Source organism: Vipera berus, assembly GCF_964194415.1.
Source record: "Vipera berus genome assembly, chromosome: 16".
NCBI classification, from domain to species: domain Eukaryota; kingdom Metazoa; phylum Chordata; class Lepidosauria; order Squamata; family Viperidae; genus Vipera; species Vipera berus.
The window spans coordinates 6,825,693-6,849,994 of record NC_138219.1 but is presented as its reverse complement, the minus strand read 5'-3'; the positions used below and the strand labels follow the sequence as shown (position 1 = coordinate 6,849,994).

The window sequence follows — 24,302 nt, the reverse complement described above, 5'->3', positions numbered from 1 at the left end:
CAGGGTTGAAATTGTGGTTTGCTTTTTTTTTTCCCCCTGGCGCCGAGGTTTACGGATAATGGAGCATCTAAAACAGGCTTCCTGTAAAAGTGTTCATCCCGGTAGTACGTTCCGCTCGGGGAAGGGCAGCAGCAGTAAGAGGAAAACAACCGTGGGAAGTTTCCTCTTGACCCACGGAGCGTGACAACCCAACTCTGGTTTTTGTCCTAACTCCCTCCTTCTTCCTCCTCCTCCTCCTCCTCCTCGTTCTAGTCGAAGCTGGCTTCCATGTCCAACGATTTCAAGTCCGTTTTGGAGGTGCGGACGGAGGTGAGTTCCTGATCCGCTGCGGCGTTCATGCTTTCCCCTGGGAAAAATGCTGTGGGACAGCGCGGGGGCCCTTTTCGCTTCCTTCAGCTGTCGGGAAGGGAGAGGGGGAAAGAGAGGGAAGGGAAGAGATAGGAAAGGGAGAAAGGCAGGCAGGAGATGGAGGTGGAAGGAAGGCAGGAAGGAGAAATAGGAAGGGGAGGGAGGCAAGAAAGAAGGAAGGAAGGAGATAGAAATGGGAGGAAAGAAGGAGAGAAATGGGAGGGAGGAAGGAAGGAAAGCAAGGAAGGAGAAATAGGAAGGGGAGGGAGGCAGGGAAGGAAGGAAGGAAATAGACATAGAAGGAGGAAGGAAAGAGAAGGGACGGAAGGAGGAAGGAAGGTCAGCAGAAGATGATATATTAATCGATAATTTATATGTAGTGTGAGACAGAGCAGCTGTGTTTATATAGGTATGTAGCTATATAGTGAAATAGAATATAGAGAAAGGGGCAATGATAGCCATGGAACTAGAGGTTCTGGGACAATCAGGATATTAAGCCACAGGCCTGGGGGGTGAGGTGGGGACATAAAAACGTGCCTTTTGACCAGCCCTGCCCCACTGCCATAACAGGAGGCGTCCTTTGTAGATTAAGATGTGCTCACCTCCATTTTGTCTGCCTGCCCCCCCCTAATCCCTTGGCCCTGCCTCGCCCCCCTTCCTCCCCCCAGAATCTTAAGCAGCAGAAAAGTCGGCGAGAACAATTCTCCCGTCCCCCGGTGGCCACCATGCCTCTTTCTGCAAACAACCTAGGTGAGTTCACACACACACACACACACACGAAACACTCAGTCCTCGGGCAGAAATCGGCTGCTGCCCCTGGGATCAAATTGGGGCCGTGAAGGAGGTGGGCAAAAGCTTTGACTGGCCCTGGAAAGAGGGGGGGGGTTTCCGGAGGTGCCGCTTCTGACGCCGCCTCCTTCCGCTGCAGGTTCCAGCGTGCTTCAGGACGAGCGTCGGTACTCGGGAGATGTGGCCATTGACATGGACAATCGGACGAGCCAGCAGTTGCAGCTAATCAATGAGCAGGTGCCTTTGAGAGGGGGAGGTGCAAAGGAGGAAGTGGAATGTTTGTCTGTCTGTCTTTTTATCTATCTCTCTCCCTTTCTATCATGTCTGTCTATCTATCTATCTATCTATCTATCTATCTATCTATCTATCTATCTATATCTATATCCCATCCATCTCTCTATCTATCATATACCTATCATCCATCTATCTATCTATCTATCTATCTATCTATCTGTCTGTCTGTCTATCTATCTATCTACCTACCTACCTACCTACCTAACTTTGTAAATATTATTGCCGGCTTTAAAGGAGACCATATTTAAGCTTTGCAGACTATGCTAAGGTTTCAGAACAACGATTCGGGAAAAGGCCGAGAGAGCTCATCCCTGTTTTAAAAAGGCAGGGACTTTACATTTTCTTCTTTGCAGGATTCGTACATCCAGAGCCGGGCGGACACTATGCAAAACATCGAATCGACCATCGTAGAGCTGGGCTCCATATTTCAGCAACTGGCACACATGGTTAAAGAACAGGAAGAGACGATCCAGAGGTCAGAGGCCCGAGGGAGGGGCTGTGGGTTGTCACGTGCTTCTAAGCCATGGTTTGCTTAGCAGGTGGTCCTCAACTTACGACAGTTCATTCAGTGACCATTCAACGTTAACGGCACTGAAAAAGGGGATTTTGACTGACTCGTATTTATGACGGTTTGCAGTATCCTGGGATGCCCTTTTGCAATCTTCTGACAAGCGAGGTCAAGCGGGAAACCTGATTCATTTAACAACCAGGTTACTAACTTAACCACTGCAGTGAATCACTTAACAACCGTTGTAAAAATGGGACAAAATCCACTTAACCGTCACGCTTAGCAACCACGATTGCAGCAGGAAACGGAAGAGAGGGAACACCTCAGCAGAGCCTTCTCTTTATACAAAGGCTCTTCAAGAGACACAGACCCTGCTGGGTCAATTGCCATAATTTTACATTACATTTTACGTCGTAACGTTACATAAGCCGGTTAGCTGTTCAAGCAATACCTTGACAGGCTGCCATTCTGCCCTTCCTTTAGAATCGATGCCAACGTAGAGGACACCGAGCTGAACGTGGAAGGGGCCCACATGGAAATCCTGAAGTACTTCCAGTCAGTCTCCTCCAACCGGTGGCTGATGGTGAAAATCTTCCTCATTCTCATCGTCTTCTTCATCATCTTCGTGGTCTTCTTGGCCTGACGGAGGAGGGAGCTCGACCTCCCGCCCGCTTCCTCGCCGTCCTTCCTGAGCCGCGATGGACACTGGACACTTCCACGTTTGGCCAAGCCAGCCGGCTACGGAGGGGCAGGGCCTTCCTCGCCTCGAACCCCGTGCCGAAGACCCCTGCCTTCCTCGGCCGACAACGAGGCTACCCCCTGTTGGGACGATGCTGTGAAGGGCCTTGGCGGAGAGCCCTCCTCGTCCGCTGGGACTCGGCCTAGGGAGTGTGTGCGTACTGCTGTGTTTCTCAAGCTGGGCAGCTTGAAGAGGGGTGGACTTCAACTCCCAGAATTCCCCAGCCAGCCATGCTGGCTGGGGAATTCTGGGAGTTGAAGTCCACCCGTCTTCAAGCTGCCCAGCTTGAGCGACATTGGGATAGTGGGACCAGCATCTTCCCTCTTTTTTGTGTACATTTTCCCAACCCCTGATGTGCTAACAAGAAGCCTCTTTATTTTTTTTCCCTTATTTTTAAACAAATATGAGTATCTCAGAATGGAATCCAGCGTCCGCGCCTTCCTCCTTGATTCCCGGCGAGGAGAGCTGGGTTTCCAGGATCAGGACCAGCTGGCCACACACCCCAGGAGGCTGGATTCTCTCCCTCTTTTTAACGTATTTAACACATTTTTTTTCTCTTCCCTTTCTTTCTTTTTTCCCCCCTTCTCTTTTTGCGGAGACGTTTCTCCGACGGGAGTAGAACCAGGCCCCTTTGTCCAGCGTGGGAACCTGGCTGCTCTTTCCCTCCTTGCGAAACGTCCTCCGGAAAGCTGGTTTTGTAGCACGATCGGGCCTCGCTGACCGCATGTGTCTTCTCTAAGCTAAACTGGGATGGCTCGCAGATTGTTGGGAAGGAGCCTCAGTTCTTTGGTCAGTGGACTCCTTTCCTCTTTTCCTCCTTTCCCCCTCCTTTCCTCTTTCTCTTCCTCCTTTCCTCCTCTCCCTCCCCTCCCCTTCCTCCTTTCCCCTTCCTTTCCTCCTCTTCTTCCTCCTCCCCTTCTGTCCTCCCTTTCTCCTTTTCCCTTCCCCTTTTCCCTTCCTCCTTTCCTCCTCTCCCTTCTTCTTCTCTTCCTCCTTTTCTCCTTCCTCCTCCCCTCTTTTTCTTTTCCTCCTTTCCCCCTCCTTTTCTCCTCCTCTTCCTCCTCCCCTTCTGTCTCCTCCCTTTCTCCTTCTCCCTTCCTCCTTTCCTCCTCTCCCTCCCCTCTTCTTCTCTTCCTCCTTTCCTCCTCCCTTTCTGTCTCCTCCTTCCTCCTCTCCTCTCCCCTTTTCCTTTCCTCCTTTCCCCCTCTCCTCCTCTTTCTCCCCCTCCCCCAATCCCCAAGCAGATTTGCCCCCCCTGGTGCAGGAGCAAAGAGCCTGCCCGCCTCCAATGATTAATTCTTACTCAGGCCTGTAGCTTCCGGCCGGGATGGCTGATCCCGAGAAGGTCCGGGGCGCTTAGTTCAGCGGCCTTAGGCGAGGGGGGGCCTTTTCTGCGTGACCCGCTCTCCGCTTCCTTTCCGATTCCACCGTTCTCCTTCCCCTCCGGAGAAAGGAGCGGAGCGGAGAAAGCGTTTCCTTGCTTTCTCAAAACTTGTTTTTTAACACTACTAGAGGAGAATAAAACGCGTTCTTTAAATCTCCTTCCCCTTCCTTTCCCTCCCCCCTTTTTTCTTTTTTCTTTCTTAAAAAAGGAAAAAAAAACACCAAAGCCTACGCTGGAGCTGTGTCATCTCCCTCTTGGCCTAGTTATGGTGGCTGACCCATCACTTCCTTTCCCTCTTTCCCCCCCCCCCTTAAGTAGGGAGCTGGGGTTCTCTTTCCCCTCCACCCACTTTGCAACCTTGGCCCTCAAATGTCCCACCCTTGGCATCTCCTTCCGTTCTGCACAAACACGCTCCTTCCCAGAGGCTGGGCCGGTACCGAGGGGGTGGGTGGGCGGGAGGGAGGGAGGGAGGGAGGGTGGGCGAATCTGTCCGCTGCAGCTGGGTGGCAGGTGGGAACGAGCTGTTTTTAACCCAAACTCTAGCAGCAAAGCGGTCCCAGCTCTTCCTTGTGCGCTGAAAACTATTAAACGAAAAAGCCTACTTTAAACCAACATCCCACCCCTTCTGCGTCTTGTATGCCAGCCTTGATTAGATGCCTCTAACCGTTGACCTCCCACTTTTTTTTTTCCCCCTCTATGGAGAATCTCCCCCATCCAGCCCACGGTTGTCCCAAAAGTGTTTTTTTTTCCAAGACTTCCTTGTTTTTGTTTGAAGATGTTTCGCTTCTCCTCCAAGAAGCTTCCTCCGTTCCGCAGACGCGTTCCACCTACCCAGGGATGCTGCGTGAATCCAGCCTGTGGGATTCATGCAGCTTTGTTTGGGCCTGCAAATCCAGAAGACTATTTAGGATGTGTTAAAACAGGGTTGTGTGTGTGCCGTGCGGTCCCTTCTTTAAGGGTGCAGTGATAGCCACAGCCAAAGTCACAGCTTTAATATATATATATATATGTTTTAAGTTTATGTGTGTGTGTGTGTGTGTATATGTGTGTGTGTGTGTGTGTGTGTGTTTTCTGAGGTTTTCGCGGGTGTTTGTATGTGGATCTTTGGTCATTCGGGTTTTTTCCTGCGTAGAATTGAAGGTGTAGGCGCAACGTTTCGACGGAATCCCATCCGTCATCCTCAGGCTGGTGGAAGAAGAAGGAAGCTGAAGCCACCAGCCTGAGGATAGGGACCACTCCGGTGGGAAGGTAACAGCGCTCTGTGCGCCTTTGGCATCTAGTCATGCCGGCCACATGACCACGGAGACGTCCTCGGACAAGCGCTGGCTCTTCGGCTTTGAAACGGAGATGAGCAGAGAGTCGGAAACGACTAGCACTAGCATGCACGTGCAGGGGAACCTTTACCTTTACTATATATATTTGCAGCCGTTAAGTGATCCGCACAACGATCGTGGCAAAACAGGTCATAAAATCAGGTGTGACTAGAGATATGAAATTTCTGGGAATTTTAAAGCCACGAGGAAAAAAACAACAACACCTTTTCCCCTCCCCTGTTTTTTTCCAGGGGGGGGAAACAGAATTTTGGAAAAATTGAAAAAAAAAAAAAGTTCAGCGTGGAGTAGTTTTACCAATTGCATGAACTGCAGTGTGTATAAAAGTATTGTGCTTGCAATAAAAGAGAGAACCACCCCCTTTTTTCCCTGAAAAGCAAGAAAAAAAAATAGCAAGAAACCATCAACAGCCTGAGAAATCTTTCATTACAGTCTTCGTGTTACAAGCGTTCCTGTCTGAGGAATTCTGGGAGTTGAAGTCCACAAGTCATAAAAGGCCAAGTCGGAAGAGTCTATGGTTCCCAAAGCGGCTAGAACGCAGGAGAGCGAGACGCGCCTGCGCGGCCTGCTTCTCGACCGATTTCCCCTCCCCTCTCCGGAAATCCCTCACCGCGCCTGCGCGTTGCCTGCCGCACATGCGCATCGAGCGACGCCTCCTTCTTGCGAGAGGGCGGAGGAGAAAGGCGAGCGGCGGCGGCGGACCCGGGACTCTCCTCTGAGCGCCTCGCCGGCCTTTCCGCTCGGGAGCTCGTGTGGCAGGCAGTCGTTCTCCGAGGTGCCCGCCAGCGGGGCTCCCTTCATGGCCGACGGCGGGAAAGGCGGATACAGCGGTCAGTGGGGGGGCGGGGAGGGCTTGCCAGAAGCGTCCCCCGGCCAGCCCGGCCTACCTCACAGGGTCGTTGTGCGTGGCAGACCCTTGGGAAGGAGGGGCAGCTCCGGGAAGCGGGAGGGGTCGTTGCCTGGGAAACCAAGGAGGGTTATAATGGGGGAGGGGCTCGAGCCCCCCAGAAGCGCCACGTGGTGGGTTCTCTTTCTCTGCCCGGCCTACCTTGCGGGGTTGCTGTGATGGGGGAAGGAAAAAAAACGGGAAGCCCCCGAGTTTCGGGGCTTCCTAAGGGGAAACTGTGTGTGTGAGTCCATATTTATATATATATGTATGTGTATATCTGTGTGTGTGTGTGTGTGTGTGCGTGTATAATAATAATAATACAATAATAATAATAATACACAATAATAATAATACACAATAATAATAGTACACAATAATAATAATAATATAGATATTTAGAGATATAGAGATATAGATACAGATTTATAGAGAGAGATACAGAGGTAGCCGGCCTGGTCTGATGGGTTTGGGGGTTGGGTTTTAATATGGTTTTAACTATTGTATATATTGGGCATAATTATTTAATTGTTTTTTAACTTTTGTACTTTGTATTTAATATTTATTGCCCTGTACACCGCCCTGAGTCCTTCGGGAGAAGGGCGGTATAAAAATCTAATAAATATAAATATATATAAATATAGATAGAGATAGACTTATTACAATTGAAACAGGGTTGGATGGAACAGATTTGCGGGCACCGAAAGGGTGCTGTGTGCAGACCGTCCTCGACTTACAACCGTTTTTTTTAGCGAGCGCTTGAAGTTACAACAGCCCTGGGGGAAAAAGAGACTTCGTCTTTAAGTTAGCAACACCGTTGTTAAGCAAATCTGGCTTCGCCTGTTGACTTGGCTTGTCGGAAGGTCACAGAAGGGGAGTCACGTGTCTGAATCTTCATCACTTGACCATGGGGGAGGGGGGGAGACGCTGCAGTGGCCTTAAACCAGACATGTCAAACACAAGGCCCAGGGGCCAGATCCGGCCCGCGAAGTGGTTTCATGTGGCCCCCGAAGCCATCCTGGAAACAGTGAGGGAACGGTCCCCGCTGCCTTGGCCCTGGCCCAGAGACCCTCCTTCTGCCAGAGACCCCCAGATCTGTCCCACTCCTGCCCAGGCTCCCATAGGCACCCTTGATGCCAATGATGTAGAGCTGGCCATGCCCACCCATTAGGCCATACGCACTCCAGCTGCGCCCACCCAGTAGGCTGCGCCCACCCTGGCCATACCCACCCGGCCCCCCGAGGGCAACCACAATGCTGATGTGGCCCTCAATGAAATTGAGTTTGACACCCCTGCCTTAAACTGTCAAAAATGGTCATAAGTTGCTTTTGTCAGTGCCGTTGTAACTTTGAACAGTCGCTAAGCAAACTTGTAAGTTGCGGAGTAGCTGTATTTGTAATTCCGTGGACCCTCGTCCATTTTGGAGCCTTAACTCAGAGGTCCCCAACTTTTTGGACACCAGGGACCGGTTACATGAATAGAGGGTTTTCCACGGACCGGAGGGTGCGTGGTTTTGTGTGCTGCCTGCATCCCGCGGATGGGGCTTTGCTTGTTTGTGCGGACCGGTTGTTGACATGCCACGGCCCGGTACCAGTCCATGGCCCGGGGGTTGGGGACCCCTGCCTTAACTGACCCAATCCTCATTTCTCCAAACCAATGTTTCTCAACCTTAGCAACAAGCCGGCTGGGGAATTCTGGGAGTCAAAGTCCACCTCGATTAAAGTTGCCACGGTTGCCCTCACTCTGCGGCCTCTTAACACAACTGAACTGTGTCAAGATGGCCCCCCGAGGCTTGGATCTGCTCTCCTTTTTTTTCCAGAACATGACGACCGCGTGGGGGGCAGCAACAGGAACTTTGGGCGGAGGAGAAAGGGCCGTGTCCCCTTCCGAGGAAAAATGTACAGCGAAATGGGCCACCACCAGCGCGGCTGGAACAGTTCTGGCTCCGGCCCTCGTAGCTGGCTTGACGACGACGACGGAGACGTTCTCATGAGCGATGCGCACGAAATGCTCCGGACACGCTAGTGAGGAACAGCTTCTCTTGGATAGTCGATGATGATGATGATGTTGATACATTTTTAGGAGATACCTGGTTGATAGCTAAGATGCTGGCAGCAACCTGTGTCAACCATTAGTGCCAGTCAATTTGAGTGTTTAGTTGACTGAGTTTCATGTTTTATGAATAAAAGTTTTATATAATAATAATAATAGGAATAAGGGACGCGGTGGCTCAGTGGGTTAGGACGCTGAGCTTGTCGATCGGAAGGTCGGCAGTTTGGCGGGTTGAATCCCGAGTGCCGCGTAACAGAGTGAGCGCCTGTTACTCGTCCCAGCTTCTGCCAACCTAGCAGTTCGAAAGCACGTCAAAATGCAAGTAGAAAAATAGGGACCACTACGGTGGGAAGGTAACGGCGTTCCGTGCGCCTTTGGCATCTAGTCATGCCGGCCACATGACCACGGAGACGTCCTCGGACAAACGCTGGCTTTTCGGCTTTGAAACGGAGATGAGCACCGGCCCCTAGAGTTGGAAACGACTAGCACGCATGTGCGGGGGAACCTTTACCTTTACCTTTATCTTTATCTAACTCCCTTTCTATCATTTATCTCTATCTGTCCATATCTATCTATCTATCTATCTATCTATCTATCTATCTATCTATCTATCTATCTATCTATCTATCTATCTAATCGATCGTCTGTGACATTTCTACTGATCTGAATTTCATCCCAGGCAAACGAATTCAATTGTGCTCCATAGTAAAAAAAATGTTTCTTGACCTCTTTAGTTCTCCTTATGGATCACGTCCTCACCGGCCAGATCGAGGGACCCCAAGCCTTATGAACACCATCGTGAGGCGGAATCTGAATATTGGAGACCGTGCTCCTGCTCACAAGGGGTCAGTCAGCAAGAAGACCTGGTTCAAGATTACGGTGAGCCACAGCGCAGGAGAGCAGGCATTTGGGCGTTCAGAAGGACCGTGGTGCAATGGAGGAGATCCATTGTGCTCAGGATATTCCTCCAGTTTTGACTGAGCCACTTCTGGCTTTTTCAGGAACATCTTCCTTCCTTCCTTCCTTCCCTGGCCCTCTTCTCATCTCTTTGAGTCTTAATTGTCCTCACAGGCTTGCAGTTTTCCTTATTATGAATTTCTGTCGGTACTGAAGAAAGCCGGTTGGGTCTGGCTAGCTCAGGCACAAGGCTAGAAACCAGGAGGCAGCGGGTTCCAGTCCCGCCTCAGGCGCAAAAGCCTGCTGGGTGACTTTTGGCCATTTTCCTCCCTCTCAGCCCAACTCACCTTGTAGGGTTTACTGTTGTGGGGGAAATAGAGGGGGAGCCTTAGGCATTAGGTGTGTTTTCACTTCCCTTTATAAAAATAATAAAGGTGTGATTAAAAAAAATCGAATAAATACATTCTGGAAGAGTTGAGATTTAAAATGTTTGCCAAAAATCCTTCGAATAAAAAGAAAAAGGGAATGGAGGGGCTGCAGAAAGAAAATGGTGTGGTATTCTCTTAATAGATTAGTGGGTAGGTAGGTAGACAGACAGACAGATAGATAGATATAACAGATAGAGATATATAGACAGACAGATATATAGACAGAGAAATAGAGATATATAGGCAGACAGAGATATACAGACAGATAGATAGAGACAGATAGATAGATAAAGAGATAGAGATATAGAGATAGATATATGTAGATACTTAGAGGAATCTGCCAGTCAGGATTCAAAAGGAAAGTGAAAAAGCTTTGATGACAGCTGTAGGAAGACAGCCTTTTTCCCCCTCCATCTGCCAGGCTGTGGGGCATTTACCCAGAGCCCTTTTAGTGTTAACAGCTTGTACACCTGTTGCCTTAAAGGGCTGCTAGGCAGCAGCAGGTGAGAGAGAGAGAGAGACAGAATCTGCTGCTCAATTGTGCTTTAGCAATCCTGATTTTTTTAATTATTTTTTTTTTGAGTGGCTCGTGTGCTTCCTTGTCAGATTCCTTACGGAAGAAAATACGAAAAGAGTTGGTTGATGAACGCAATCCGAGAAATTTGCAGCGTTCCCTTTGACCCCGTTGAGGTAAGTCAGCCCTCCTGATCCCTCGAAACTCTACAGGTGGTCCTCGACTTAAAACGGTTCGTTTAGTGACTCTTCGAAGTTAACAACAGCCCTGGAAAAAAAGGGGACTTAGCGACTATTTCACGCTTGATGACCATTGCAGCATCCCCGGGGTCAAGTGATCAAAATTCGGACGCTTGGCAACTGACTCGTGTTTATGACGGTTGCAGCTTCCCCGGGGGTGTGTGTGTTCGCGTGACCCCCTTTTGCGGCCTTTTGATCCGCAAAGTCTATGTCGCTTAACGACCGTGTTACTGACTTAACAGCTGCAGTGATTCACTTAACAGCTTTTGCAAGAAAGGTCGTAAAACGGGGCAAAGGTTTCCCCAAACTGTCTTAGCAATATCAACTTTAGGCTTGATTGTGGTCGTAAGTCGAGGACTACCTGCAGAGTGTGTAGGATCTCTTGACTCGATACAAGAGGGTTTTCGAACGGCTAACCTATGGGTAGTCCCCGTTTAGTGACCATTCACAGCTACGTCACCAATGAAAAAGCAGCTGTGGAACCAGTCCTTGCATTTACCACCGTTGCAGTTCAAGCCGAAAGCTGAATTAAGATTTGAAGCACAGTCACGGTTTCACTTAGTGACTGCCTCCCTTCAAAGTCCCAATTGTGGTCCCTAAACCAGGACCAGGTTTATCCGTCGAGTAGAAATCACGCTGGAGGGTTGATCGCTTCTGGTACGTCTGGGATCGGGAGGAATCTGATACGTCTGGCCATTTAATAGGACCTCACACCTGCTTAAGGTTACCTTCCCTGTCTGTATAATAACCAAAGTTTTGTGTCATTTTCCCATCATCGTGAACGTTAGCTGCGTTTTAACGGTATTTTAAGTGGGAAAGAGCCTGTATGATCCCCGTGTGGTGTTCTCTTCGTCTTAATAGTTCCACTGTGTGAACAACCGGGTGGTGTTTTACGTAGAAGAGACGTCGGTAGCCAATGCCCTTAAGCAGATTTCCCGGAAAATCTGTTCTCCAGATGGATACAAGGTTTGTTCTGGGAGGTGCTGGGTGGCAGAGCCTGGCTTTCCAACCCTTGAAAACCGGTTGCTGGTTTCACCTTCCGCGAGCCTTTTCTTTCCGCGTCGTTTCAGGTGGCGATCCTTATAAATGCGTGCAACCCACCCGCCACCGTCCAGCATGAGCTGAAGCCAGAAGACATTGAGCAGCTGAAGGTAAATGGCTCGCAACGCTGGCAACCTCCTCCTGCTGGCTTGCCGTACAGGTCGCCCTCCGCTGGGGCAGAGAAAGAGAGGGAAGGAAGGGAAAGAAGGAAGGAAAGAGAACGGGAAGGAAGGGGCGAAGAAAAAGAAAGATCAAAGGGAGGGAGGAAAGGGTATAAAGGAAGGATAGAAGGGAGGAAAAGAAGGGAAGAAAACAGGAAAAGAGAATGGGAAGGAAGGGATGAAAAAAATGATCAAAAGGAGGGAGGAATGGGTATAAAGGAAGGATAGGGAGAAAAGGGAAGGAAAAGAAGGGATGAAGAAAAAGAAAGATCAAAGGGAAGGAGGGATGGGAATAAAGGAAGGATAGGAAGGAGGACGAGAGGAGGAAAGGAAGGAAAAAGTCAAAGGGGAGGGTGGAAAGAAATTAAGAGCGTATAGGATAGAGAGGAAGGAAGGAAGGAAAAATTGAGAGATGGTGTAGGAGAGGGAGAGAAAGACAGGAAGGAAGGAAGAATAGAAAAAGGGAGAAAATTGAGAGGTGACATAGGGGAGAGAGAGAAAGACGGGAGGGAGAGGAAGGGAAAGAAAGCAAGGATAAGTCGTCTGCGGGTGACACGGGAAGCCTAAACGTTTCCTAAATCAGAGGCTGGGGCAGGGGTCTTCAAGGGTGGCCCTTCGATGCCTTGTGGGCTTCAACTCCCAGAATTCCTCAGCCAGGCACGCTGACTGAGGAATTCTGGAAGTCCACAAGTCATCAAAGGGCCAGGTTTGACGACCCATGGGCTGTGGGGGTCACCCTCTCAGCAACTGCTGGCAGAAGCACCTGGTTGCTGAGATGGCAACTCAGATGGTTGCTGTCTCAGGCAACTCCCAGTTAGTAGCCTGGAGGCCGAGTAAGCTTCCTGTTATTGTTTCGGCTCTCCTCTGACCCATTTGGCCCTCCCAAGTTCAAATGAGATTTGCTCTCTGGCTTTGGCGGGGTGTGTGTGTGTGTGTGTCTCGGTGTGTGTGTGTGTGAATGCAAACCTCCAGCGGTGACAGCGCCCCCCCCCCCTCAAATAATCCTCTCCTCCTCCTGCTTTCAGCAATGTATGAGTAAAAGATACGATAGCTCCCATCAAGCTTTGGATCTGAAAAATATTCACGCGGATCCCGGTAAGTCGTCGTCCTCCCTTCTCTTTTCTTTCCCCGGACGGGGCAGATTTAAAACCAGCCCTGATTTAAAACCAACACACACACACACACACGCAAGTAAACCTAACTCTGTCTGTTTCACAAAGTCTGTGCCACTCTAAGAGTCTCTTCTCAAAGGCTGGGCCTCTTTCCCTTTCGAAGTCAAAGCCATTTCTTCTTTTCTTCTCTCCCTTTCCCAGATCTGATAGCCCAAAATATCGACATTGTGTTGAACCGCCGCAACTGCATGGTGGCTGTTCTGCAGATCATCACCGAGAACATCCCCGAGGTCAGCCCTTCCCCATCCTCCGTGCCACACCTAGGGAATTTTGCAGAGCTTCCACCACCCTGGCTTCAAATGGTCGTGGGCTGCTCTGAGGAACCTTCTCCTGCCAGATGTGCATCGTGGGGGGAACACGGCTGTGGTGTGGGCCGATCGCTGGTCCTGAAACTCGACATTTCTAGCTTTTTTTTTCTTTTTCCCCTGTTTCCAATGGAAACGTCCGTGGTTTGTTTTTTTTTCCGAACGCCACAAAGGAGTCTTTTTTTTTTTGAGCCGTCCGTCTTTATTTACTTTTGTACCCTCCTACCTTTATACAGTAAATACGGTGTGCGTAGTGCTGCTGCTGCTCTTTTCCCCATCACAACAACAACAATCCTGCGAGGTGGGTTGGGCCGCGAGAGCAGGCCTGGCCCAGAGTCACCCAGCTGGCTTTTGTGCCTAAGGCAGGACTAGAACTCACCGTCTCCTGGTGATTGGCCCAAAGTCACCCAGCCGTCTTTCATTCCAAAGGCAGTACTAGAACTCACCGTCTCCTGGTGATTGGCCCAAAGTCACCCAGCCGTCTTTCATTCCTAAGGCGGGACTAGAACTCACCGTCTCCTGGTGACTGGCCCAAAGTCACCCAGCCGTCTTTCATTCCTAAGGCGGGACTAGAACTCACCGTCTCCTGGTGACTGGCCCAAAGTCACCCAGCCGGTTTTCATGCCTAAGGCGAGACTAGAACTCACCGTCTCCTGGCGATTGGCCCAAAGTCACTCATGCCTTAAGGCGGGACTAGAACTCACAGCTTTGGGGCTGCCGGGCTGCAGCTCGTCTGACCCAGCACCCTCCCTTCCCTTGGCAGCTCCTGTCCCTCGATCTGAGTCACAACAAGCTGTATCGTCTTGACGACATGTCGGAGCTGCATCAGAAAGCTCCCAATCTGAAGACCCTCAATTTATCTTGTAACCAGGTAAGCCCCGGAGGCTCCTCCTCCTCCTCCTCCTCAAAGCTGGATCTGGGCTTAGCAAACTCATCCCTGTCTGATTCGGCCTCCTCCCTCCTCCCTCCCCTCCCCTCCCCTCTTGACTCCCCAGCTGAAGACCGAACACGAGCTGGACAAGCTGAAAGGCTTAAAGCTGGACGAACTCTGGCTGGACAGCAACCCCCTGTGCGATGGCTTTCGGGACCGCTCCATTTATATCAGGTGAGCCCCCGGCGCCTTGGGCCTGCCTCGCCTACCCGGAGGAGAGCCGCCTTGCCCATGGCCCTGTCTGTGCCCGGGCTGCGATGGGGGTGCCAGTCCCCACCCCGCCCTCCAGTTAAGTCCCCAAGGCCTTCTTGTCTCCTGCCCAGTTGAGCTGCCTTCCCAGCAGGCTGGTTGCCTTCCCAGCTGCAGCCCTTCTGCCTTCTCCCGACGTGCTTTTGTGATGTGTTCTGACCGTGGTTTTATTGCAGCTAGATTGGAGCACTGCCTGATGGGTTGCCTTCTCACCCTACCAAGCGGTTAAAGTTTGCTCTCTTTTTTTCTTTTTTGTTCTTGAGCAAGGGCCCGTGTCCCTCCCTCTCCTCCCTCCCTCCTCCTCCTCCTCCTCCTCCTCCTCCATTTTCTCCCCTTGTTAATACATTCCTGTTCCCTTGCAGGCATCCTTTGCCTGTCCTCTCTGTCTCTCTCACTCTCTCTCACACACAAACACACACACACACACACACACACACACTCTCCAGTCTTCTCTCCCCAAGCCCTCCGAGCGCACGGCCTTCGCCATCCTCTCCCGCTTCCCTCTGTGGCTCGCCCACCTCCCTTAGCCCCAGCCTGCCACCCTGGACCGGCCTTCCTCCTCGGTTGGAAGGGCCAGGATTTTGCCCCTCCTGGGCTCGCGACGCCGGCACGAAAGCGGCCCGACCCGCGCGGATGCCTTGGCGGCCCCTGCAAGACGGCTGGTTAGCCAATGACGGGTAAGATTCCTCCACGGGAGGGACAACCTAAGACAGGCACAGTCAAGACGGGCGGCCCGAACGAGCCCTCTCGGTGGCGGAAGGTGGCGGACCAAAGCCCGACCGGGGGAGGGGCAGGGGTCTTTCCCCCCCCTCCTTTTTTCAGCCTGCCTCCCGGCACGGCGGCTCCCCAAACAGCTCAAGAAAAAGGGAGATGGTCTCAAAGCGTCATCGGCCCCGAGAGCGCGTGCAACGTTTCTCCCGAGCTGAAATCCTCTCGGAAGCTGCGACCAGACAATCGGCAAATGCCTCTCTCCTCGCCGGAGGAGGTTTTACACCCGCTGGCTGGCAGGCTGGCATCCCGCCGGGACCTTGGCGATGGGAGGGGAATGCCCAAAGGGCTTTGAGGATGGAGGAGGCTGTGCAGTGCGGTTGGCGGGGCTTCTCAATCACACATACAAACTCGCACGCACGCACCCTTTTTTCTTTATTTTTTAAACTTCTGGGGTTGCCTTCTTCTCAACCCCCCCCCTCCCCTTCCCCTTCCTGCCCACCACAGCCATAAATTAGATTTATACCTTGATTTAGCCTTGGTGGAGCAGTGGGCTAATGCCTCCTTAAGTAACACCAGCTGCCTGCAATTAGTGCAGGTTCGAGTCCCACCAGGCTCAAGGTTGGCTCAGCCTTCCGTCCTTCCGCGGTAGGTAAAATGAGGACCCAGATTGTTGGGGGCAATTAAGCTGACTTTGTAATAATGCCGCTTGGGGTGTGTGTGAAAACCCTAATAAGCAGGCATAGACATAGAATGAAGGCTACTGCTAAGCTTGTAAGCCGCCCTGAGTCTTCGGAGAAGGGCGGGATATAAATGCAATAAAAATAAAAAATAAAAATAAAAATAATACAGGAACGTTTGGGTTTGTTTGTTTTTTTTAAAAAAAATGTTTTAAAACTGGAAGTTTTTAAGAAGAGACCGGACAGCCATTTGACTGACATGGTCTAGGGTTTCCTGCCTGAGCAGGGGGTTGGACTAGATGACCCACAAGGTCCCTTCCAACTTTATTATGATTATGATTATGATTAAAAGTCGGAGGCCAGGAAGTGGCTTCTGGCATTTCCAGGACCGATGGGACACCTTGGCCATTGTCCTACCTCCCCTTCCCCTCCCCCCCCCACTCCGAAGGAGCGTTTCTCCTATAAATGGGGCAACCAGGTGAGTACTCCTTCAGGTAAGTGCAGAGTCTCTTCCAGCCACGCAGCCTTTTAAAAATTTAAAAAAGAGAACACCTGTGTCTGTCCCGCCTGTCTGCACGTGTAAAACTCTGACAGGGGAGAAATGGGCCCATTTTACAGAGTGTTCCACGGAGGCTTGCGTTTAGGGGCTCAGAGCCGTGGCGTGCTGCTTCCCAGCATCCAGCCAACGGTTCCCCCCCCCCTGTTCCATGCTGGACCTGCTTCTCTTAAAAAGACAGAAGCTTCCGGCGAATCAAAACTTGAGGCCCTGAATTTGGCGGGGGGGGGGGAGGAAAAAATCAGGGAAGAGCAACTAAGATGATCAAAGGTCCGGAGGCTAAAAACATAACGAAGAACGGCTGCGGGACTTGGGTTTGGCTAGTCTAGACAAAAGGAAGGACTGGGGTGGGGGGTGGGGGACATGACGGCAGCATTCCGGTATTTGAGGGGCTGCCGCAAAGAAGAAGAGGGGGTCCAATTATTCCCCAAAGCGCCAGAGGGAAGGACGGGAAACTGGTTGGAAATTGATTAAAGAGCTGGAATGAAGGAGAAAGTTCCTGACAGTGAGGACAATCAACCGGTGGAACAGCCTGCCACCAGAAATCGTGGGCGCTCCATCCCTGGAGATTTTTAAGAAAGGCCTAGGCATTCACCTGTCTGAGACGGTGTAGGTTCTCCTGCTTGAGCAGGGGGCTGGACTAGAAGACCTCCAAGGTCCCTTCCGGCTCTATTCTATTCTGATGCGGTGTTTCCTCCTTAAGAGGGGCTGGGCATCAGATTTCTGTGCTAAACTGGCCAGTGATTTTAGCAACTGCAGAAGGGACAACTTGCATTTTAAGAGGTGCTGTTCCTTTTCACGGCCTTTCACTTGCTCCGTTGAGCACCTGACCTAAGAGGCTAGACCTGTGTGCAAGCCTTAGGCACACCCATGCACCTGATGGCTCTTCGTTTTCAAGCCTTCGCAGCTGTAAACTCGTTCAGCTTCCCCCCCCCCCAAAAAAAACCCCTAGAAGGTAGCAATCTGCCCATTTCAGAGCTTGCCACTTAAAAGCTTCTGGCGAGTTCACGTTTCCCATTTCTTCGCTCTTGAGAGCCCGCCCTCCAAGGCTCCAACCAGCCCAGCGAGACCTTTTGCCAAAGGCTGACCCGCGCGACTTTCCCTGTTTCAAGAGGACTAGCTGCTTTGTAACTTAAAAACGCCTAGATTAGCAGCTGGAGAAGAAGCTTTGGACTTCCACTCGCTGGGGCAGTTGAGAAGCCTGCCTTTCTTGGCCACAGGGCCCGCCCCCGCCACGCTGGGGGGAATTGAAACCCCGCCGGAGCCGGGAATCCGTTATTCTGAAGGGAAGGGGGGGCCAAAGGGGCTGGCTAGCCAGGGCAAGGGTGGGCGATAGGGACCACTGAGGCAGGCAGAGGGAGGGAGGGAGGGGGACAGGCTGGGCCATCAGGACATTGCCGCGTGCTCACTCTTCTCTTTCCGACAGCGCCATGCGAGAACGGTTCCCCAAGCTGCTGCGACTGGTGAGTTATCCAAAGCGGTCTTGGGGAGCGTGTCCTGGGGTGTGTGTGTGTGCCAGGCACGTTGGACAAAGGCTCCCCTCTTTCCCATCCGCAGGACGGTCACGAGCTGCCCCCGCCGATCTCGTTCGATGTCGAAGCGCCGACCACTTTGCCTCCGTGCAAGGTAGGACCAAGGCTTGGGGAAGGGGCCAGGTGGAGAAGGGTGTGCGTGCAGGGGGTGGTGGTGGTGGTGGTGGCGCTGATACGCACAACACAAGGGCCTGCCGAGTACGGCCACCTCTCTTGTGCCACTTGGACCCCCCCCGTCTCCTCCTCCTAATCGGCCCCTTCGCCTCCCTTGTTTCCGCAGGGCAGTTATTTTGCCTCGGAAGGCTTGAAAATGCTGATCGTCCGTTTTTTGCAACAGTGAGTATCGCTTGAACGACGAAGGGCGGTTAGCCACCCAAAGGCTTACTCCACCACGTAAGGAGAGGAACTCAGCGTAGGGGGGTGCACAGGCGTTTTTGGAAGGCCGGGCCAGTCACCCTGATCTTTGGGTAGTCTTTTTTTTTATTTTTAAGGGTCATTTTAAGTCAGCTTATGCTGGTCAGAGAAACGCTGGCTCAGGGTTTAAAGACACTGAACTCAGCGGGAAAGCTGACGGCGCGGGTTCAAGGCCCGAGCGCCGCACGACGGGGTGAGCTCCTGTTCCTTGCTTCAGCTCCTGCTCACCTAGCAGCGCAGTGGTCTGAAACGGCATAGGATTTCCTGCCTGAGCAGGGGGTTGGACTAGATGACCCACAAGGTCCCTTTCAACTCTATTCTGATTCTGGTCCGGCTGTATAGGGCATGTGTACGTGTATGGGGGGTGGAATATATACTTTCTTTTGAGAGTGGGCGACATATTTTCATTTTTAACCTGCGCCAGTCGTGAGTCGCTTTTCCCCACTGCTGTTGTGGCTTCAAGTGGTCGCTAAACGGACTGTCGTAAGTCTGGAGCAACCGGTCAGAGGAACTGCCTGCCTCCAGAAGTTGTGGGCGCTCCATCCCTGGAGGATTTCAAAGAGATTTCAAAGAGAGACTGGACAGATCCTGCAGGATCTCCTCCTCCAGCAGTGGGCTGGTCTAGAGGACCTCCAAGGTCCCTTCGCACTCGGGTTTTTCCACGCTGTACGAAAGCGGCGTGTTTCACGCTGTTTGCGGTGATGCACAACTGTCCCCTTCCCTCCCTTCCAGATATTACGCCATCTACGATTCTGGAGACCGACAAGGCCTGCTGGATGCCTATCACGAGGGGGCCTGTTGTTCCCTGAGCATCCCATTCTCCGCGAATCACCCTTACAGGTCTGTCTCGGGATTCCTTGGCTTGGCTTGGGAATTCGGCACGTTGCATTCGAACCCGTGACAAGGGTGCCAGGGCAGATGATTTTAAACTCGGCGGCTGCATTCGCCCCACACCCGTCGGACCAGGCCATCAAGTTAAGCTGGATTATCTTTGCATCCACTTCCTTTGCCTCCTGCGGTCCGGCCCCAGTTTCACGATTTAAAAAATGTGCGCTGAAGTTTTCTAATTTTTATTTTATTTTATTTTATTATTTTATTTTATTTTATTTTTTATTTTATTTTTGCCTTGCAGGAACTCTTTGGCTGAATATTTCAAAAACAGCCGGAATGTGAAGCGACTGAAGGATCCCTGTAAGCAAATCGTGTTTTTTTTGTTTTTTTTAAAAAGAGAGTTTGGGGTGACGGGGTTAGCTTTGAGGCCTGGCAGGAAAGAGGGTTTGGGTGCAAAGCGAAACGCTTTCTTTGAAAAGCGTGGGAAGTTTCCATTCCTCCTTCCCTTCTTCGTTCCCTGCTTCAATTCCTTAACAAGTTAAAATCAGCTAGAGCCAGTTTGGTCTAATCGTGAAGGTATCTGCTAGGAACCGGGCGATGGTGAGTTCTAGTCCCGCCGTAGGCAAGAAAGCCGGCTGGGTGATTTTGGGCCAGTCACCAGGAGACAGTGAGTTCTAGTTCCACCTTACAGATGAAAGTCATCTGGGTGACTTTGGGGCCATCACCAGGAGACGGTGAGTTCTAGTGCCATCTTAAGAGAGGAAAGTTGGCTGGGTGACTGGGCCCATCACCAGGAGACGGTGAATTCTAGTTCCACCTTACAGATGAAAGTCATCTGTGTGACTTTGGGCCCATCACCCGGAGACGTGAGTTCTAGTCCTGCCTTAGCCATGAATGCCAACTGGGTGACTTCGGCCCAGTCAATCACCAGGAGGCTGTGAGTTCCAATCCCGCTTTACGCACAAAACCAGCTAGGTGACTTTGAGCCGGCCCCTCCCTCCCTCCCTCCCTCGGCGCAACCCACCTCACAAAGTTGTTCTGGGGAAAAGAGGAGGAGGAAGGATTGTGTATGTTTGTCGCCTTGCGTTATTTATGAAATATAATAAGGGCAGCGGGGGAAGAAAACCCAACACCTCTTTATTCAGTCTTAACCATGATTCTGTCGAGTCCAACGTGGCTTTTACGGTCACAGATTAAGCCCCTTCCCAGCTCCCGATCCCAGATCCCTTTGCTTGGGGGAGACCAGGATCGGGTTTTCGAGTTGTGTGCCCAGTGTCCCTTTTTAACCTTCTGGTTCATAGATCCCCAATTCTTCCTCTTTGAAGGCTTTTTAATACCCAGCTTTCTATTTGATCCGTGTTGGACATCTTTTCTTTCTGTTCCTCCTTCCGTGGAGGCAGGAAGCCATCGTGGCTTCTACTTCCCTTCCGGATTCTTTTTGGGGGGCGGGGAGGTTGGGGGGTTGGTAAAAAGACTGGGTTTCCCTCCAACCCCCACCTGTCTTTCTCTTCCTGCCCTTCAGCCATGCGCTTCAGGCTCCTGAAACACACCAAGCTGAACGTGGTGGCTTTCCTCAGCGAGTTGCCCAAGACTCAGCACGACGTGAATTCCTTCGTGGTGGACGTCTGCGCGCAAACGGCGAGTAGGCAGGGAGAAGGGACCGGCCGGGCTCTGAATTGACAACCGGCTCCGGTTAAGTCCAGGACTAACTGCCAAAAAAAAGCTCCTCGGTTAACTTTCTCGGGGTTGCTATAACTTTGAACACGGTTGCTAGACGAGTGGTCGCAAGTCGAGGACGTCCCCTCTTGTTTTTAACGCTGCTGCTTTTCTCGTTGCAGAATTCGCTGTTGTGTTTTACCCTGAGCGGAATCTTTAAGGAAGGTGTGTGTGTGTGTGTGTGTTTGTGTGTGTGTTCGAAAGGCCGCGTCCTACAACGCAGGGGTGGTGGGTCGGGCCTCAGCAGACAGGGCTGCATCCTGACACACACCCCCATCTCCGTTTCTTCTCCCTCCCTAGTGGACTCCCGCAGTCGGGACCTGGTCCGCGCCTTCACCCGGGTCTTCATTGCGGTTCCGGTGGGCCACAGCGGGTAAGGGCAGCGGCTTCCGAGGGCCGGGATAATCGGGGGCCAGCCTGGACTTGAGAGTGCTGGCCGGCAGGGATTGAAGGGGACCCCGGTTCGAATCCAGCCTTAGACCCTTTGAGTCTCTCAGCTCCCTCCATCCCCCTTTTGAAAGAATCGTGTCGCTTCCCAAAGTCCAAACATCTCCCCAAGACGTTTGTGTTGATAAGCCCAGCACCCTCCAGCGTAGCACTGATGGTGTTCCCTAGTTGGGTCATGAAACGTCTGCAAGAAAGCAGCCCCCAGCTCAGAGCACCCCCACAGTCCTTCCTCTTCCTCCTCCTCCTCCTCCTCCCTTCTCGCACCGATGGTGTTACCTCGTTGGGTCATGAAACGTCTGCAAGAAAACAACCAAACTCTCAGAGAGCATCAAGGACCCCACAGTCCTTCCTCCTCCTCCTCCTCCTCCTCCTCCCTTCCTTCCTTCTAGCACTGATGATGTTGCCTAGCTGGGTCATGAAACGTCTGCAACAAAACAAGCCAGCAAAGAGATCACCAAGAACCTCATAATCCTCCTCCTCCTCCTCCTCCTTCAAACCTCCCTCCCTCCCTCCTTGCACTGATGATGTTCCCTAGTTGGGTCACGAAACGTCCGCAAGGAAACCACCCAGCTCAGAGAGCAACAAGGACCACACAGTCCTTCCTCTTCCTCCTCCTCCTCCTCCTCTTCCTCTCCGCCTGCAGCTCTTCCCTCCCTTTCCACCAGGTTGAGCATCGTGAACGACCAGCTCTTCATCCGGAAAGCCAACAACACGGAACTCCGCAAAGCCTTCGTCATGCCGGCCCCCACCCCTTCCTCCAGCCCCGTGCCCACCCCCTCGACCGAGCTCATGACCTCGTCGAGCCCAGGGCCCACCCTGACGGCCGAACAGCAGGAAATGTTGCAGAATTTCTCTCTGCAGTCAGGCATGAACCTGGAGTGGTCTCAGAAGTGAGTGCCGGCGGGGGGGAGCTGGGGCGAGAGGGGGGGAGCGGGTCGAGGCAAAGAGTGGGGGGGGGTCTGACTGACACCGGGGGTCTCTCCTGTGACTTAAGGACCTTTCTCCTGCCCTCCCTCTTTCTCCCTTTCTCTCTCTCCCTCCTCACTCTTTTTTTGTCCCTCCCTCCCTCCCTTTCTTTCTCTCCCTTTCTTTTCCTCCCTCTCTCCCTCCTCACTCTTTTTTTGTCCCTCCCTCCCTTTCTTTCTCTCCCTTTCTCTCCCTCTTTCCCTCCCTCCCTCCCTCTCTCCCTCCTCACTTTTTTTGTCCCTCCCTCCCTTCCTTTCTCTCCCTCTTTCCCTCTTTCCCTCCCTCCTCACTCTTTTTTTGTCCCTCCCTTCCTTTCTCTCCCTTTCTTTTCCTCCCTCTCTCCCTCCTCACTCTTTTTTTGTCCCTCCCTCCCTTTCTCTCCCTTTCTCTCCCTCTTTCCCTCCCTCTCTCCCTCCTCACTCTTTTTTTGTCCCTTCCTCCCTTCCTTCCTTTCTCTCCCTTTCTTTCCCTCCCTCTCTCTCTCCCTCCTCACTCTTTTTTGTCCCTTCCTTCTTTTCTTTCCCTCCCTCCTTCTCCCTCTCTTTCTCCCTCCTCTCCTCTCTTTTTTTTCTGTCCCTCTCTCTCTTTCCCTCCCTCCCTCCCCAGGTGCCTCTTGGACAACGATTGGAACTACGCAAAAGCGGCCCACGCCTACACCCAGCTGAAGGTGAGTCTCCCCTCTGCCTTAGGGGACACAGACTGACTCCTCTTTGCGCCCGGTGCGAATCCTGGGCATTGTACAGGGAGTCCTCGACTTACACCAGTTCACTTACTGGCCATCGTTTACAACGGCTCCAAAAAACCCAAGGGGCTTACGGCCGTTTTTCACATTTGACAACCGTTGCGGCGTCCCCACCGTCTCGCGATCAAAATTCGGGCGCTTGGCAACCGGCTCCTATTTACGGCGGTTGCCGCGTCCCACAGCCCCCTTTCGGTGACCTTCTGACAAGACCAGTGGCTGGGGAAGGCCAGGTTCACACCGAACAACTTCGCAAACGGGGAGCGCGTGGCCCCGGCCCATGGCGATCGTCATAAATAGGAAACAGTTTGCCAAGTGTCCGACGCTGCAACCGTCGCGTGAACAACTGTCATCAGGTCTTTTTTTCAGGGCCGTTGTAACTTTGAACGGTCGCTAAACAAACCGTTGTAAATCGAGGACTACCTGTACTGTAGTCCAGGATATCCCACAAAAGACACCTGGAGGATGTTTGCTGACAAGCCAGATGCGGAGAAGGCCGCAATTTCTCAAGTGTGATTTTTTATTTATTTATTTTTTGCTTCCCCTTTTTCTGCTTTTTCCCCAGGCTGAGCAGAAGATCCCCGAAGTGGCGTTTATCCACTGAGCGACAACCAAAAACCCCACCGGGGCAGCGTTTTTATTGTTGAGATATGCCTGGTTTTGTAAATAAAATTTCTCCGTTGTAAATTAAAAAGAGTCGGGAACGCCGTGCCTCTTAAAACCCTTTTTTTTTTAAATTTGCCGCTGGGATGGAGGTCGAAAGCGCGACTTGCCCGTCGGCAGTTGGAAGAGACACTAAGAGAAGCAGGTGGCCGAGAAGACAAATTCAGAAGCCGAAGAGAGAGAGAGAGAGAAAGAAAGAAAGAAAGAAAGAAAGAAAGAAAGAAAGAAAGAAAGAAAGAAAGAAAGAAAGAAAGAAAGAAAAAGAAAGAAGAAAGAGAAAACCAGAAAAAGAAAGAAACAGCTTCCTTTCTTTTCCCTCCACCCTTTTCCTTTCGGAACCACAACTTTTAGGAATGATTCGGGGCAAATTCTTCACCCGACGCCTTTCCACCACCCACCACCCCCTTCGTCGCAACCCTCTCAAAATGCACCGAGATGGCTCAACGGTTGTAAACACAACGCAGCCAAATTGATGGCTGTCGTGGGAACTTTTAAATAAACTTTCAGACTCGGACAGAGAGAACTTCCCAAACGCTTGACGGTCCTGTTATTTGGGGTTTGTTTGTTCTCCCCCCCCCCCCCAGTGGCTAAGCTTCCTCATTCCTAGGTGCGGTCTCTCTCTCTCGTAGCGTAGCGCCTGGTTCTACTTTCACTTCCTGTTTTATTTCCCCTCCAAGGAGGCTTTTGGAGACCGTTCTGTCCAGCAAACTCTAGCTTCTTATGTTGTCTTTCCAGTCCTTGGAAACACTCTGCCTAGTAAAGTTATTCTTAAAATCTTGGGA

General features: G+C 51.7%; 2 protein-coding genes across 4 annotated transcripts in view; both read left to right on the top strand.

The window, feature by feature from the left end:
• The window catches only part of STX5 (syntaxin 5), an 11,462-nt gene extending 7,208 nt beyond the window's left edge, over nt 1-4,254 (top strand). For both annotated transcript variants that reach the window (XM_081340471.1, XM_081340472.1), the window contains exons 7-11: nt 253-309; nt 1,017-1,098; nt 1,277-1,374; nt 1,785-1,906; nt 2,423-4,254. In XM_081340471.1, the coding sequence (XP_081196597.1) occupies nt 253-309; nt 1,017-1,098; nt 1,277-1,374; nt 1,785-1,906; nt 2,423-2,582 (519 nt within the window). In that variant the 3' untranslated portion in view covers nt 2,583-4,254. The remainder of the gene's footprint in view (nt 1-252; nt 310-1,016; nt 1,099-1,276; nt 1,375-1,784; nt 1,907-2,422) is intronic.
• On the top strand, nt 2,613-24,302 carry NXF1 (nuclear RNA export factor 1). 2 transcript variants are annotated; one of them, XM_081340447.1, is made up of 22 exons: nt 2,613-2,831; nt 2,955-3,467; nt 8,099-8,303; nt 9,066-9,210; nt 10,263-10,346; nt 11,271-11,375; nt 11,480-11,560; nt 12,637-12,706; nt 12,925-13,013; nt 13,852-13,959; nt 14,084-14,193; nt 17,639-17,675; nt 17,770-17,838; nt 18,025-18,080; nt 18,891-18,998; nt 19,291-19,349; nt 20,512-20,627; nt 20,828-20,870; nt 21,006-21,078; nt 21,818-22,042; nt 22,725-22,785; nt 23,423-24,302. In XM_081340447.1, exons 3-22 carry the CDS (start codon nt 8,176-8,178, stop codon nt 23,459-23,461), a joined length of 1,806 nt encoding a protein of 601 aa, XP_081196573.1. In that variant the 5' UTR covers nt 2,613-2,831; nt 2,955-3,467; nt 8,099-8,175; the 3' UTR covers nt 23,462-24,302. The 2 variants fall into 2 exon arrangements, with proteins under 2 accessions (XP_081196573.1, XP_081196572.1); XM_081340446.1 differs by lacking the exons at nt 2,613-2,831; nt 2,955-3,467 and adding an exon at nt 5,194-6,223.

Coding starts and splice junctions, on each gene's coding strand:
- NXF1 (XM_081340446.1), top strand. CDS start 5,908: ATGGTTCCCAAAGCGGCTAGAACGCAGGAGAGCGAGACGCGCCTGCGC. Junction 17,839..18,024: donor CCACTTTGCCTCCGTGCAAG/GTAGGACCAAGG, acceptor TTGTTTCCGCAG/GGCAGTTATTTTGCCTCGGA. Junction 18,999..19,290: donor TCCGCGAATCACCCTTACAG/GTCTGTCTCGGG, acceptor TTTGCCTTGCAG/GAACTCTTTGGCTGAATATT.